At 65.0% G+C, this 16,332-nt stretch overlaps 2 protein-coding genes across 3 annotated transcripts; both read right to left on the bottom strand.

Moving 5' to 3' along the window:
- Positions 1–2,278: 2,278 nt before the first annotated feature.
- On the bottom strand, positions 2,279–5,834 carry SLC35E4 (solute carrier family 35 member E4). Its single transcript, XM_026076580.1, has 2 exons — positions 5,198–5,834; positions 2,279–2,706 (listed from the first exon to the last, which is right to left on the bottom strand). The coding sequence occupies exons 1-2, from the start codon at positions 5,832–5,834 to the stop codon at positions 2,279–2,281; spliced, it is 1,065 nt and encodes a 354-aa protein (XP_025932365.1).
- A 2,281-nt stretch (positions 5,835–8,115) lies between these two features.
- Positions 8,116–12,797, bottom strand: TCN2 (transcobalamin 2). 2 transcript variants are annotated; one of them, XM_026076572.1, is made up of 10 exons: positions 12,506–12,797; positions 10,924–11,113; positions 10,743–10,835; positions 10,456–10,610; positions 10,190–10,351; positions 9,914–10,089; positions 9,377–9,551; positions 9,047–9,239; positions 8,756–8,877; positions 8,116–8,325 (listed from the first exon to the last, which is right to left on the bottom strand). In XM_026076572.1, exons 1-10 carry the CDS (start codon positions 12,558–12,560, stop codon positions 8,264–8,266), a joined length of 1,383 nt encoding a protein of 460 aa, XP_025932357.1. In that variant the 5' UTR covers positions 12,561–12,797; the 3' UTR covers positions 8,116–8,263. The 2 variants fall into 2 exon arrangements, with proteins under 2 accessions (XP_025932357.1, XP_025932358.1); XM_026076573.1 differs by having other exon boundaries at positions 9,914–10,071.
- Between the last annotated feature and the right edge of the window lie 3,535 nt (positions 12,798–16,332).

Below are 16,332 nucleotides of genomic sequence, written 5' to 3'. Positions count from 1 at the left end.
ACATCCCACGTGCAAACACCTGCAGGTCAGGAGCCTTCCTGTTTTGATTTGCCTCAGGCAAAAGTCACGATGCTGACATGCAGTTCAGCATGGCACCCGGGACGGGCAAGGAGGGCAAACACCTCCCAGTCTGGCCAGGAAAGCATGGATGCTCCTGGGCATGTTGCCTGGAGGGCCCCCGGGGGAAGAGTGTGAACACTATTTCACATGCAGCTGTGGTCGGCGTGTCTGCGGTGTCACCCAGCTCTCCCACTGCCCCCACAGTGGAGGGCAGCCTCCCCTCTCTGTGCATCTCTGCTCCTTCCCCCGCGACACCCAGTGCCAGCCCCTTGGCCCCAGGCCCTGATGTTTTCAGGCGGGAGATCACACCGAGAGCCGAGGATGGAGTACAACAAAAATAGAGTTTTATTTCAGGACAAGTGCAATCAGAGCTGTCCTTCGGCCCAGGCAGGGCTCCCTCACCACCACGGAGACCTTGAGCACAGCAGCAGCCCACGCACTGCCCTGCCGGCACGGTGCGTGCCGTGACCCTGTGGGGCCATGGTGTATGCGCACATGTGGACACCTGTGATCCTGCGCTTGTCCAGGTGGGAGCACGTGTGCTCTGGAGCACGGGCACCCATGCACAGCGGGGAAGCTCCCACACACGCGGGTGTGAGAGCAGGAATGCACTTCTTGGCAGGTTAGTGCCGAGCCTGTGCTTGCCGGGGGGGATGCTCGCCCGTGTGCAAGCGTGGGTCCGTCCCCACGTGGTATTGCTGGGGATGCACATCGGCGTCTGAGTGCACACACATGTGCGTGCGTGTGTCAGCACGGATGGGGATGCGTGTGCACCCATGCCAGGGCATACGCGCAGCCTGGCTGGAGGCTCTGTGCGGGTGCACGTGTACATTTGCAAACGTGAGCATGCACACTGTGCTCCAGCCCTGGAGCCCCGGAGTGATGGCAGGGCAGTCTGAGACATCCCCATGGCTTTGCTGGGTCCTCGCAGCCTCCAGGAAGGAGCCCCTGGGATGAGCAGGCAGCCCAGGACCCTGCTCATGCCTGCCCAGCTCCAGTGGCAGCAGCCTGAGATGGTTGGGGAGGGCCAGCACAGGAGAGGCAGCCCCGGGGGCCTTCCTGGAGGCTGCCGAGGGCCAGAGCCGGAGTAGTGGCAGCCAGGAGGGCATGGCCGGGATGCCACAGCCTGCCTGCAGCCCCAGGGGTGCCATGGGATCAGTGTGGGGAGCACTGGGGTTCGGCACATCACAGAGGGGTAGGAGCAGGATCTGGGGATGCTCACCCTCCCCAGGCCCTGGGGCAAATCACTCGGCCGCACAAGAGACCGCTCAGCCCTGGAAGGAGGCTGACGGCCATTGCCGTCAGAAGTCCTCTGAGCCCCCACCACAGCCTTGATATGCTCCATCCCCTGGGAGAGAATATAAAAATGTACATACACATAGCCCCATACACACACTCCGGATTTTCTCCATCCAGCAGAGCTCAGTAGTGAAGTACACGCTCACACACGCACACACGCACACATACACAGACACGTGCTGCTCCGTGCTTTCCCCAGGAGGGGACAGCGATCAGACACACAGAGCCACGTGTGTGCATGCATACCCACCTGCCCATGCCGAGCCTGTGTTTGCACACACAAACACACCCGCAGAGCCCGTGTGCACAGACACCCGCATGCACACTCAGAGCCTGCACACACACACGTCCGCACATGCACACAGAGCTGCGTATACGGATACCTGCTCATACATGCAGCACCTGTGCACAGACACCCACTCGCACACGCAGAGCCTGTGTGCACAGACACACACACACAATGTGTGCACACATGCACACAGAGCCTGTGTGTGCACACAGAAGAACGCAGGAAAAGCCTGCGTGCCCACAGGCACACTCAGAGCCTGCACACACCAGTGCACACGTGCACACCTGCACGCAGAGCTGTGCACACATGCAGAAACCCGCTTGCACACGCAGAGCCTGTGCACACCAGTGAACACGTCTTGCCCACCTGCACGCAGAGCTGTGCACGCAGAGACCCGCTTGCACATGCAGAGCCTGTGCACACCAACGAACGCATGCAGACCTGCACAGAGCTGGCCATGCACAGCAACCCACTTGCACACACAGAGCCTGTGCACACGCTTACACCCGTGCTGACCTGCACGCAGAGCTGTGCACACACAGAAACCCGCTCGCACGCACAAGGCATGCCACAGGCTCTCTGGCTTCCCAGATCACCCCAGACGGCAGCTCTCCGCCCCATGCACGGGACCTATTCCCGTTTGCCCCGGGCCTGGCCCTGCCACGATGCCCAGCGGGCAGCGATGAAGTCAGGGTGGTGGTACATAAACATCCCGGCCAGTGTTAGCCCGATGCCCACGTAGCTGAGCCCGCTCAGGTGGCTGCCAAAGAGCAGCCGGGACAGCACCAGGTTGCCCACAACGTTGAAGTTGCCCAGGACGTGGATGGTGAGGGCTGACGTCAGGGAGATGACGCAGAAGCTGGCCAGGTTGTAGAGGACGGATCCGAGGCAGCTGAGCAGAACGTAGGCCCAGAGGGTGCTGTCGTACCGCAGGACACCCGCCCAGGCAGGGCCCACCTCCAGCGCCACGGCCGCGCTGAACAGGATGCAAAAGCTGGGCAAGGAGGTGAGGCAGAGCAAGGAGATGGCGTCCAGCCTGTCCTCCTGCAGCAGCAGACCTGTGGGGGGGACAGAGGGTCACAGCGGGGCCGGGAGAGCCAGGAGCAAGCAGGACACCCAGGACCCGCACGCACCGCCCCACACTGTCACAGACTGACGCCCGCCTGAGCGGCGGGTAAACAACTACGCAACACATCCATGCATGTAGACGTGTGCCTACATGCACACGCAGTGTACATGCACACATGTGCCAGCACACACACACACATACATGCATGCACACACACACATACACACACACACATCCCTCCAAGGGGATGGCTGACATGTGCATCGGAGCTCCCCAGGGCTGGCACCATGCTGGGCAGAGAAAAGCCCCCACGAGCAGCCCAGCTCGGTGCCCCCAAAAGCCTCCCCAGCACCCCCGGAGCATCCCCGGGCACGCGGCACCGCAGGGAGCCTGGCGCTCGGAGCTCCTCAGCGCTTGCTCGGTGCTGAAGCGGTTAAGAAATCCCGAGCATCCCGCTGAGAGGAAGAGCAAAACAGAAGGGGGGGGACGGGAACCAGCCCCTGCCGCTGGTTCAGTGACACTGCTATGGGGACGGCAGGCTGAGGGACCGAGCAATGCTTTGGTCTGGGGGTGACGCAGACCCACCACGACGCAGGCAGGGCTTCACGCGGCTGCCTGCACCACCCCATTTGTTGCCAAGGGCACTTGGAGCAAACATGACTTTAGTCCCCCTGTCATCCCCCTGCCCCATTTTGTCGGCTGATTTTGCAGCCGGCGCCAGAATTTCTGGGCATGTGGCCGGTCCCCCCCCTTCCTGAGACATCCGGGGACACGGCGCAGCAGGCGCAGCGGGCACAGCTGTGCCAGCTGCCCACACACATGCACACACCCAGGGGTGCCCGCACCCCCCCGGCACGAAGCACAGACATGTGCCACAGCCAGAGCTGTGGCCATGGGGCTGGGGAGCAGCTCGCAGCCACCGTCCGTGTCCTCCTGAGGGACAACAGGACTCAGGGGACAAGGGCTGGAGGAAGGGCCGGGGAACTGGGGTGGGCACTGGGAGGTGGGGGGGTGAGCACAGCCCAAAGCCCGCAGTGCACCCATGGCGCCCGCAGCAACAGCTCGGTGCCAGACCTGGGGCACCCAGACCCAGGCCCTGGGTCCGTACAGCACCCTGGAGCCTGAGGCAGGGCTCGGAGGTGATGGGCAGGAGCATCMTGGGCTGGGGGTCAGGATAAGTCCCGCTGTTTTCTCCAGCCAGGCATCAGGCAGCGCCCCTGGGGGACCACAGGCACGGGACGCACCGGGGTGTGCTCTCACCCCTCGGCAGCACGCCAGCACACGGCCACCGCCTGCGTCACCGGCTGCCGGGGTGGCGAAGGAAACGTTCCTTTCGAAGTGCAAAACAAAGCAGCCGGCTCTGCTCTGCCGCCTGCCAAGGACAGCATGGCCCAGGCGGCCGTCCTGCTCCCCAGGAGAAGCGGGGCTGCCCGTGCGCGGCGCAGCACAGTGCAAGGACCATGCCGCTCGGCTTGGGGACTCACAAGGGACGCGGAGCCCTGGCCATCCCATGGCGGCCCCGGCCCGGGGTGGTGGCAGTGGGGGCATCATGAGGAGCCAGTGGTGCCCACGGGCCACCACAAGGACACCAGCATGTTTGCTCGTCCCACCAAAGAGGAGCCACCTTGGGGCCAGGAGCAGGGCTTGGCCCCAAGGAGGGTTTGCTGGGGGGGCAGGGGTGGCACTGGGGCTGGGTGACCCTGGGGTGGCACCAGGGCTGGAGCAGGCTGGGGTGGCACCGAGGCCAGGGAGGGCAGTGGGTGACACTGAGGCTGAGGTGGCACTGGGGTTGGACTGGGCATGGGGTGGCTTTGGGACCAGGAAGACACTGTGTTGGCACCAAGGCCAACATGGACAGTGGCGGCACCAGAGCTTGGGTGACATTGGATTAGCACCAAGGCTGGGGTGGGAAGGGGGTGACACTGGAGCTAGAGTGGCACTGGGGTGGCACTGGGCCTGGGAAGACACAATGTTGGTACCGGGGCCAGGGTGGGCAGTGGTGGCACCAGGGATGGGATGACACTGGATTGGCACCAAGGCTGGGGTGGGMAGGGGGTGGCACTGGAGCTAGAGTGGCACTGGGGTGGCACTGGGCCTGGGAAGACACAATGTTGGTACCGGGGCCAGGGTGGGCAGTGGTGGCACCAGGGATGGGATGACACTGGATTGGCACCAAGGCTGGGGTGGGMAGGGGGTGGCACTGGAGCTAGAGTGGCACTGGGGTGGCACTGGGCCTGGGAAGACACAATGTTGGTACCGGGGCCAGGGTGGGCAGTGGTGGCACCAGGGATGGGATGACACTGGATTGGCACCAAGGCTGGGGTGGGCAGGGGGTGGCACTGGGGCTGGGGTGGCACTGGGGCAGCCACATGGCGCTGCCAGAGAGCCAGGGGACAACCCAGACCCCCCACAAAGGCAGCTGCTGGACTGGGGAGCAGGAGGCAGCGCCGTCAGGTCCCCGGGGAGCACATGGCACTTACTCTGCTGGATGGACTTGAGCCCACGGAGGAAGGTGGCAGCGAAGAGGAAGCAGCAGCCGGCCTGGTGGAAGCGGACCTCGCTGACGATGCTGCAGGCTGCCCCAGCACAGACGGGCCCCATGGCCGCGTACTGCAGTGGGTGGTGGCGGCGGCCCAGCAGCAGCGCCGAGAGCAGCAGGGTGAAGAGCGGCGTGGTGGTGTACACCACCTGCGCCACGTCCAGCTGCACGTAGTTGAGGCCCAGGTTGCCGAATGCCACGCTGGTGCAGAAGGTCAGGCTGAGCAGGTAGATCCGGGCGCGAGGCCGGGCGGCCGGGCCGGGCCCCGGCATCCGGCGTGCCCGCAGCCTCGCCAGCGGGTAGCCCACGGCCACTGCCGAGAGCATGTGCAGGGAGGAGAGCAGCAAGGGGTACCGGAAATTGTGGATGGCGAAGATCCACTTGTTGAGGCTGGCCATGGTGGTGCCGGTGCCCAGCCAGACGAAGACCGTGAAGACAAGGGGCAGCACCCGCCGGGACGGCCACGGCGGCTGCCGTCTCCCCTCCCGGCCCGGGTCCGGCTTCCAGGGCCGGAGGGGCGGGCTGCCAGTGCCGGAGGTCATTGCTGCTTCATGGCTCCTCCGGGAGGACAGGCACATTGGCGAGGGGCCTGGCCCGAAGCGAGGAGGGACCGTGAGCCCCAAAAGCAGCGGGTGCCCCCGCTCCTGTCCCCAGACGTCCTCGCTGTCTGCAAGCTGCTGTCCTCCTGGCCCTGTCGCTCCCGGGCAGGCGAGTTTCCAGGGCGGCGCAGGGATGCTCCAGGACTCGGCGGGGGAAAGAAGCCGCCGCCGGCAGCGACGGCCGGGGCGGTCCGGCTGCCGCCGGCTGCTGCAGCCGCGGAGGGGTGGCCAGGCCCTCCCAGGCGGCCACGCAGGGCCCGGCGCCCGGTCCCGGGGCTGTGGGCGAGCGTGCGTGCGTGCGTGCGGGGGGCAGCCGCGGCGCTCAGGGCCGGTGCGCTGCCCGCGCGCTGCCCGGCGGCGATGCCATGTGCGGGCGGCTCGCCGGCGCCGGGGAGCGAGCGGGAAGTTTGATGGCCGGGACCGAAGGCGGCGAGGCTCCTCCCCGCGGGGCCCGGGGCCCGGCCGCGTCACGGCCGCCGGTGCGTGTGCCGGCTGGGCGAGGCGGTGCGTGTGCGTGTGCGTGTGCGTGTGCGTGTGCGCGGCGGGGCGCGTCCGCCGTGCTGCCGGCCGGCCCGGGCTTGCTGCGAGCCCGGCGCCGCGCGGCCGCCTGTACCTGAAGGAACAACAACAGCCGGAGCGCCAACAGCCGCCATGGCAACGGCAGGCGGTGGGAGGCTGCGTCAGTGCCCCCCCGGCTGACTCACAGCAGGAAGTTCCCGGGGCCGGGAATGCTCCTCCGGAGCGGCGGATGCGGGCAGGGAGGGGGCCGGGGCGTCTCCGGGCCCTCGGCCGCCTGCCCCGGCCTCGCAGCACGACGGCACCTTGCCCCCGGCACCACCGCCGCGTCCCGTGTGACAGCACCCATCACCCCGGAGCGTCACCCTGCCACCGCGCTTGGCACCCTACGCGCAGGGCACGAGGGGGTGAGCAGTCCCTGCTCCCGCCTGGGCGCTGCCGGCAGCAGTGGCATCCGGCCCCGAGTGCTCCCCCGAACCGCGCCACCCCGTCCCCACCTGCCGCGGCCACGTGGGCACCCCGCTCCGATGCGCACCGGGGACGTGGGCTGGTTTGGGTCACCCGCGACGTGCCCTCCCCTTGCATGCMCTGACCCCCCCCCCCCCGCCGTGCTGCACGCCCAGCTCCGCAGCCCCCAGCCCCTTGCACATCCCTCGCTGCTGTGCCAGCACGCGGTGTCCCCGGGACTGACCCCTTGCAAGGTCTCCCAGCGCCCGGCCAGCAGCACAGGGCATCCCCCCCCCGTGGACCCTCTCCTTAGACTCACCTCCTCCCCCTGCCGCTCACTGCCCGGGGGGGCGTTTTTGGAAAAAAGAGCAGTAGGATCAAATCCCCGGTGACCACTCAGATTCGGTACAGAAGTGCCGCCCTAAGGCTACACAGAGCAAGCCCAGAGGTTGCCAGCATGTGACTCTAGGCCCTGCACGCCAGGACAGGGCGCACACGGGAAGACACGAAGTCCCCTCGTCCCTCGCTGGGAAGGAGGCGGCCAGGTCAGGCCACTCCTGTCGCCGCCGGGGACAAGGCAGCGCTGCCGGGCGATGGCTGGGCACAGGTTGCGCGGTGGCACCAGGGGCTGGCACAGTCCCCCCCAAGACCAGCGCCTCCAAGACCCTTGGGATGGGAGGAGATGTCTGGACCTAAAGCCGCTAAAACCCCTGCGGTCAGGAAGGCCCAGGGGTCCCCCCTTGGCTGGTGTGCGGAGGAGAGCGGCCCTGGCTTGTGCCTTGCGCTGACTGAGGTGGAGCAGAGCACGGCGTCACCGTGCTGCAGGGCCAGCCATGCTGGGATGGTGCCAGAGCTGCCACGCGCGGGGGGACACCGGAGGCAAAGGCAGGCTGTCACACCGTGCACCTCGCTCACCAGCTGGGGGCAACACAGGTGCTCGAGCCCGGCTGGCAGCCTTGCCAGAGGGACGAGCAGCTCCAGAGAGCGGCGACAGGCTGCCCTGCTCCTGGGAGCAGCCACCTTGGGCACCGGGGCAGCCCAAAACTGGGTGCTTCCCACTGCCGTCCACCACGTCTGGAAGTTGGGATGGGCCCAAAGGAGCTGACAGCGACCGAGAAGGCAGCCCAGGTCTCCCAGGCTCTTGCCAGCGCTCCCATCCCACTGGCTCTGTAGAGCACAGCTCATCCCTCCTCCTCCTCCTCCTCCTCCTCCTCCTGGGGTGGATTTGGGGCATGACACTCGAGGGGTGCAAGGCGCACTAAGAAACCACAATGCAGAGAGGCCTGTGAGTCTTGCAGTGCAGGAAAGCCGTTTCATTGGCATTGGCGCTGTTAGCTGGAGCTCTCCTCTCCAGGACGGCGGTGCCGGGGGCCTGTGCCACCCAGCCCCGCTTGCTGCCCAGCTTCGGCCACACGCCCCCCACGCAGCAGCCAGGCGCACGCTGGCTACCACTTGCTCAGCCGCAGGATGAGGGTCTCCCCGTCGTGAGGCTTGTAGTCGGCAATACCTGCAGAGAGATACAACGAGCCAGGCTGGTGAGAGCAGCGCGGTGCTGGGTGCTACCGGCATCAGGGCACCCCCGGGTGCTGTCCCCCAGTGACTGCCTGCACAGCCCCCACAGGACGCCATGGGTGTTTTACAGATGGGCAGTTGGTGTCTAGAGAGAAGGGGACAGGCAGCACCTCCCACCCCGTTGCACCGGGTCCCCATCCCTGGTGCCATGCTGTGTTTCCGGACCCATGGAGCATCCCCGGGGCAGCCCGGGATCCTGGCAGCGCGGGGTGTGCGGACTCTCGCAGCACGCCAGAGGGTCAGCGCAGGGAGCCCCGAGGAGCCGTAAACCCATCCCCAGGGATGGAGCAGCCGCAGGGAGCTGGGGCACTGCCAGCCAGCACCGGGGCAGAGCTGGGCTCCCTGCTGCTGTCCCTGGCACTCACCAGTCTGCAGCCTGGTGTCGGGGGCCGAGAGGAGCTGCCAGTACCTCCGCTCTTGCCACTTGGCTTCCACTTTCATCACCGTCGTTAAAAAGGGGCCGTAGAGGCTGTCCTGAGTTTTAAACCTGGTGGAGAGGGGAGAACAGGAGGAGAGGAGGGTGAGGCTGCGGGAGGCAGAGGGTCTCAGCAGCTCTGGCCCAGGGAAAGGAGGGCAGTGCCACCCACCGCGCGCCCGCACCCTCCTGCCCCCGGGCCTGAGCAGCGGGGCCGGGACGAGGGTGCAGGGCAGCGTACATGAAGGCATGACGTCCCTGCTTCGAGGCGGCCTCCAGCACGTCCAGGAGGGAGGAACCGGTGGGCACGGACACAGACTGGTTGTAGGGCACGTGGTGGTGGCACAGCCGCTTGGGGCACTCCACCACCAGCCTCACGGTGATGTTCCCTGGTCCCGGGGGCTGCGTCACGGGGCGGATGGGCTGCAGCGTGTCTGTGACAAGGAGAGCCACCGTGGCACTGACAGACTCAGGGCAGCGCTGCGCCAGCCCCGTCCCAGGGTCCCCTGCCTCAGCGGAGCCACCCTGCAGGCTCAGGGGCCTGCTCGCCCCCACGCCGCCCCGCTCCTACCTCTCTCCCCCTGGCAGTGCATGGAGGCGATGTCCAGGTAACTGCGGCCGTACAGCGCGGGCAGCAACTGGGATATGGCCATGGGGTTGGTGAAGTTGTCCAGGCTCTGCAGCAGAGCAGCCCTGGCCCGGTTGTACGCCAGCTCCGACTCGCACGTGTTGGTGGCAATGAAGAGCTGAAAGCAGAAAGGAAGGAGGTCTTGGGGCAAGGGATGGCCTGTCTTGGGCCAAGGCGGGAGGCAGGTCCATTCCCAGTCCCCATGTCACACCTGCACCTGTACTTACACCTGCACCTCCACCCTCTCCCACACCTGCACCTATGCCTACACCAACACCCATGCCTGCAGCCACACCTCTACTTTCACCTGCACCTACACCTGCACCCGCGCCTGCACCCACACCTCCACCTTCACCCATGCCTTCACCTGCCCCCAGCCTCTCCCTGCCCCCACTCTTGCACCCATGCCTGCACGTTCCCCCATGCCCACCCATGCCTGTGCTCATTCCTGAACCCATGCCCCCCACCCACAGCACCCACCTGCATGGCCAAGGGGGTGCTGAAGACATTGCCAAAGAAGCCGTCATGGCCCTGTGCCTGGAGCAGCTTCCTGCTCACGTTCCGGACGGCCTCCTGCAGCTCCAACGCCAGTGCGCCGCGGGCGAGCTGCGCCTGATCCAGGCAGGCGAAGGCCAGTCCTGCCATGGCCTCCGTGTCTGCGGGTGGCATGGGAGAAGGGGTGGCCTGTGGTGCCACGCGCCCCTGCGCCGCCCGCCTGCCCTGGCCAGCTGGGGCCAGCCCGCCGCTGTGCCTTACCCACAGCGTGGCCATGGCCGAGGCTGAACCGGCCCTGCTGCTCGGCCGCCAGGAGCCTGCGGATCACCTCCTCCCTGACCTGCTTGCGTTGCACGCACAGGGCCAGGATGCCCAGGCTGTACTGGTAGTAATTGGTGAGGGGGTGGCCGTGCCGCTGGGAGCCTGGGCACAAGGGACCGGCGTCACCCGGGGGGCACCCGGCTCCTCCGCGCAGCACATGGCCGTGCCGGGGGGCTGGGCCCCGCTGAGCCACCGGCCGCGCTCACCCGTCCAGTCTGTCTCCAGGGAATACTTGAGTCGGGTGACCAGGTGGCCCTCGGCACCGGCGTCCAGGGGCTGGCACGCGGCCCGCAGCGCCAGCAGTTGCAGCGCCAGGCGCCCTGTGTTGGGCCGGCCCCGCTTCCCCGCCGCCACGGCGCTCCTGCAAGGCACCGCACCGCGAACGAGGGCGTCAGGGCAGCCACGAGGAGGCCGGGCAGCCATCACCGCGGGGGGACGGCGGCAGGGGCACCATCCCCTCCGTGCCGGGCTCGGCCGCCGAGCGCCCGGGTACCTGTGGTGGCCATGGGCGCCAGGTGCTCGGCCGTGGGGCGCTGCGTGGGGCTGAGGAAGGGGCCGCTTGGGCTGGCCGGCCGCCTGCGGGCTCCTGCGGGGACACGGCGAGGCTCGGCGTCAGTCTGGCGCGGGCTGCTGCGGACGGGGGCCCGGCGGGGTGGCGGGTGCGTGGGACCTACGTGCTGTGGGGGCCCTGGAAGGCGTCCTTCAGCCTGGCCAAGTACTGCGCCTCAAAGGCCAGGTCGTGGTCGTCGGCGAGGCGAAGGGCCACGTAGATGCTGGGGTTGGCCTCCCACGCCGGGTCCTCGGCCAGGCCCAGGAGCCGGGCGCTCATGGTGCACGCCTGCGCCGCCACCTCCTCCGGGACCTCTGCCCGCCCCAGGAGGAAGACGGATGAGAGGATGAAGAACGGTGCAGAAGGGAGGAGGCGCTGCTGCCGCAGCCCGCATCCTCACTGCCCCCGCGCTCCTCCCAGGAGCCCCGGGCACGTTTCACCCTCGCCTCGGTGGCCGTGGCCACGGTGCATGTCCTCCTTTTCCTCCGTGTCCTTGTCCGTGCTGTTGCCCCGCAGGGCCCCGGTGCAGGAGGCCCTCAGCTCCGGCATCACCAGCGCCAGCATGTCGTGAGGCTGAAGCCCTCACTCGCTCCCCGGGCTGGTGTCCAGCACGCGGGGCTGCACAGCACCGCAGCACACCGAGGCCAAGATCCCGCTGCACGTGGCCCAGCATGAGCTCAGCTCCAGCCGCGGGGCAGTGCCGGCGTCTGGTCCCTCCGGCCCGGACAAGGGGAAGGTGTGGGTGCAAGCTGGGCCATGGCACCGACCTGCACCAGCTCCACAGAGACAGTCAGGCGTCGGAGAAGCCCGGGAGCCAGCAGCGATTCCTCCGCTCGGATTTGGCCGTGCCAAGCCAACCTTCCCCAGCCCTGCCAACCTCCCTCTCCTTCCCCGCAAACCAGGGGAGCCAAAACCCAGTCTCCCCGCAAAATGGAGAAGAAACGAAGTGAGAAAGCATGAGAGAAATGCCGCAGAGAGCAGGGCTGGGGAGACACCGAGCCCTGGGCATTTCCGCTCGCCCGGTCACGCGCTGACACGCTGGCACCGGCACTACAGGCACCTCTGGGGCCAGCAGGGCGCTCAGCTAGCCCTCAGCCAGGGCATCCCGACTGCCGGGATGGGGTGCCCCGGCCGAGGGCATCTCTGGGGACCTCATGGGGGTCTGCGCGGTGTTAGGAGCAGCTGGAGCTGGGCTGGGAGAGGGTATCACGGGGGGGGGGGGGGGAATCAAGGCTGCAGGGGCAATTTGGGAGAGCAAAACCCCATCACGAGTCTAGACTTTTGGTCAGGAGAAGGGAGCGACTGTCACAGCAGTAACAAGCCTAATCCCAGAGCTTGGTTGGACACCGGGGAAGTGGGGAGAGCCAAGCTCAGGAGCCGGTCCCCAGAAAACTCCTCACCGGAGGGTTTTCAGGAGACAAATGCCCTCCCCGGGGCCAGGGCTGCAGCACAGCATGGTGCCCATTCCCCTTAGCTCTGCTGCCTTTAGGGACCTCTCCGACAGCACTGGGATCTCTGATGCCGCAGCCAGGTAGCAGAGCTGCTGCAGGTCATCCGTGCTGGCCGCCCCTTCTGCGCACCGTCCTGCACCCGGTCCGCCACCAGCATCACGGCTGGGGTCCCCGTGCAGGGGAGGGCAGCGGGGAGCAAGGGGGCACTCTGCAGAGCCGGTGGGAGCGCGTGGGGTGGCTGGCCGCTGTACTCACCACAGAGCTGGGCAGGCAGGACCACAGCCTGCAGGAGGACAAGGAGCCACCACATGCCGGCACGGGGTCAGCAGCAACGCGGGGGACAGGCAGGGCGGTGGGTGCCGTGGCTCGGCTCAGCTCAGCTCAGCTCGGCTCAGCTTGCCGACCCGGTAGTGCCGTGCGGAGCCCAGCTGAGCTGTGCCGAGCCGAGCTGAGGCACCGCCTGGGACAGGAAGGTGTTGTAAGAGGCCCTTTCCGCAGGCTGGAGCCAAGTCAGCAGAAACGGGAAAGGACTTTGGCTGGACGTGAAACAAAGGGAGACGCGGGAGCAGAGCCGCAGAGCGCCGGGGCAGAGGCAAAGTGGACACAACCGCTTTCCCTTCCTGTTTCCTCCCCCTGCCAGATATACCCTGTCCCCTCCGGGTCACTTCTCAGTGCACTTACTGACCCAGGGCAAACAGCACCAGTGCCCGCTCGCGTCCAAGGTGTGCCTGCCCTCTGCATCACGGCCAGGGCATGGGTACAGTGAGACCAAAACTGCCGTGCATCAGGGTTAAATTTACCACCCAGTTTTAGCAAAGAAAAAAAAAAATACTGAGCCCTCCATCCCTGCAACCTTTAAAGGAAATAACTCAGCTTCTCACCTGGAATTGGATTTTTATTGAAAATGAAAACAAAAGTTAAACAGCACAGCTCAGAGAGGGAAGCACTACGCAAAGTGCTGGGGAGATGGTCTGTCCACGCTGAAGGCCCTGCTGCCCTGCTTCACTGTGATCCAAGGGAAATCCTGGCAATCCAGGATATCCTGCATGGACACCCAGCATTGTCTGACCATTGCCAGTCACTGCTGTCTTGAACGCGGTAGTTCTCTGCTCCTCAGGGGAGCCCCTGACTGTCTCAGCAGCCTGATAACAGGCATAGCAATGGGTGTGATGGGTGCTGAAAAACAACCAACCTCACACCAACCTCAGCACCCAAGCACAAGCAGTCACAGCACTTTAAACCCCTGTCGCTCAGCAGCCACATCTAACCATGTTGCGCCACGGAGCCACATCCTCAGGCCAACCTGCACCAGTCCTGTGCCCTGGCTAGGCACTGGGAGCTCCAGGGACCCTCGGCCAGAGAGCTTGGACAGGGTGCTTGTCTCATCTGCTACAGGAGAAAGCAGCAGGCCAAAAAATCATACAGACATGAATGATTCTGCCCCAGCGGCAGTGGAGCCGTCATGGCACCAAGCCCAGCACCTCCTTCCAGATGCTCGATATATGGAGGTGAAGGACGTACTGGCCGGCAGTCTGAAACAGCCTGTGGGGCAAGTCTTTGTCTCGCCCCTGATGGAGAGGATGTGTCACAGAGAAATACAGAGATGCCATTGTGCCTGAAGCCCAAATGGTAAATCCCCATGGTTACAGCTGGAGAGAGACGGTTGTCCCATGGATGTGGGTCCTAGGGCACTGGGCACCGCAGACAACAGGGACCAGAGGATGGACCCAGAGAGGGTCTTGGAGAGAAACAGCTTGTGGGGCTCTCCCCATCAGCCATAGGGCTTCTGACGTTGTGTTTCTTGACGGTCAGATATCTGTCCTCTGCAGCTGCTAAAGTCAGCTGCTTTCTTCAGGTGTATTTGGGATGGATGAAGCATGCAGGTAGGGCACTGCATGCCACACTGCCAGCAGGGTGCAATTATTACCCAGGGGAAAACAAGGAGCTCCAGAGAGCTGGACATTCGCTCTGCCACGAGTCAGGTCTGAGCTCATCTTATTTGCAGCCCCACATGGCATTAAATGAATTCACATCTCACCCCTGGGTTAAAATGAGAAACTAAGGGCCACGAGATGTCCTGGATGTGCCTCATCTGCCTCCTGCTTGGGGACTGCACACCTGAAACACCTGTAAGGGCTCACTGACACTGTAGGAAAGGGGCAGCAACATGAGCAGGGAACCCCAAATTCCACCTGAGAGCCTGCCCTGTGGCACTTCACCTCCCAGGCCCTCTGTTTTTTTCCTGCCTCGTCTCTTAGTCTGGAGGACTGTGTACTGATCTAAAACCAAAAGGGTGGGGGGAAGGACAGACAGAGCCAAGGTTATACTTGGATCTCTTGTTTCCAGGAGATGGGAGTTTAAAACAAAACACCGCCGGACTAATCATAGAGGCGAGGTAGCATGGGCAGGGCACAGATGTTTTCCTCTGCTGCCTATTTCTGGCTGGTTTCCTGGGGAAGGGCTAGTTTTCATCTTCAGCTGCTTATTTAACAGCCCACCCTCCAGGGATTGAATGTACCAGCTGAAGTGAGAACAGACTCGTTCATGGTATTGGCCTAGCTGCACATGTGGACAGAGAGAAAAACTAAATCAGAGCAGTGCAGGATGGAAAACCTAGTAAAAATTTCCAGTGGGTCTGGATGGTTACAGATTCCATTCTGTTTCTTCAGCAATAAGGAGGAAAGCTGGGAAGTGAGGGCACGGGGCTGAGGGTGATGTGAAGGAAGCACATGGAGCAGGGTAAAAGCAGCACTAGGGTCAAGAACAGGCCTGGGACGTCCCTTAGCACCAGGAGCCAAGTCCCAGCAGCTGGCAGAGCTCTCCCAGCCCTGCTCAGTGATGCCACAGCACAGCAGCTCTGGGCCTGGGGGCTCACTCAGCAGGTTGGGACAGCTAAATTCCTACAGACATGTCTGCTACCCTGGAGGAAATACCCACGCAACGGGTCAGAAATGAGCCCTGGTACCTGCAGGCTCTTCTCGTCGCTGCTGGGGACAGCAGTTGGCTGCTTCCATGAAGAACAGGGAGATTAAAGTGGAAAATGCTGAAAGAAATGGATTTCAAATTATAAGGAGTTACCAGTCTCTAAAGCACACTCTGGAATGAGGTTTACTTTACCCATAAGATGAACTCAAGCATGAGCTCACTGCACTGATAGAGCCTGGGGATGTGCAGCTTTCCTGCAACACAAGCACTGGGAGCAGGGGGGGACAACAACCGGCACAACATGGCATACATAATGCTAAATTGTGTATTTTCAGCCTTAGCACATGAAGACAGATGAGGGTCTGTAATTGCTTATCTTACTATAAGCACTGGCTGTTGTAGTTCCTTCAGTACACCTTAAGAGAGCTCAGCATTTGCAGCACAACGATGCCCCTTACAGCCCTGGCCTGAAACAGGGGCGGGCTTGGCACCCAGCGTTTGTTTGCCTTGGCAAGCTGGCATCACGCTGATTAAACAGGAGGTGTTTCACACCCAAACTCAGCCCAAAGGCACCCGCGCACCAGGGCTCCTGCCGGGCAGCACGGCCGCCGCAGCGCGCACGGAGGCAAAGGGTGCCGGAGAGGCGAGACATGCGGGCGCCACTGCCCGCGGGCACCGGGGCAGCTGGGGAAATGGCAGACGCCGGCCCAGCACCCAAACAGCCGCCCGGGCCCCAACCCCGAGCTGGCATCAGAGGGGTGCCGGCCGCGATGGGAACCCCCAGGGCCTGGGGAGCCTGCCCCGGGGACCCGCCACCCCGCAGGACAACCCCGCCGCCGCCGCGGGCAGGGCTGGAGGCCCCGGGACCCGCCGCCCGGCCGCCGCGAGGCTGCAGGGCCGCCCGGTGCCCTGCGCCAGCGGAGCCACGCCGGGCCCCCCCCTACAGCAGCCACTACTCCGCCGCGACCCCACAATGCACTGCGCCGCTCATGCCCCCCTACATCCCAGCGTGCCCCGCCGCGCTGCCACGACATATCCCAGCGTGCGCTATGCCGCAGGTCCCCTCCAGCCCGGCCCCGCGGCCGCTCGGGCTGCCCGCCGCGCGCCTGCCCGCGCCCGCCGCCGCCTCCGCTCCCGCCGCTTCCGGCGCCGCCCGC

Source organism: Apteryx rowi, unplaced genomic scaffold (genome assembly GCF_003343035.1).
Source record: "Apteryx rowi isolate R43461 unplaced genomic scaffold, aptRow1 scaffold_434, whole genome shotgun sequence".
NCBI lineage: Eukaryota > Metazoa > Chordata > Aves > Apterygiformes > Apterygidae > Apteryx > Apteryx rowi.
The sequence above is the reverse complement of the archived record's forward strand: the minus strand, read 5'-3'. Positions and strand labels throughout refer to the sequence as shown.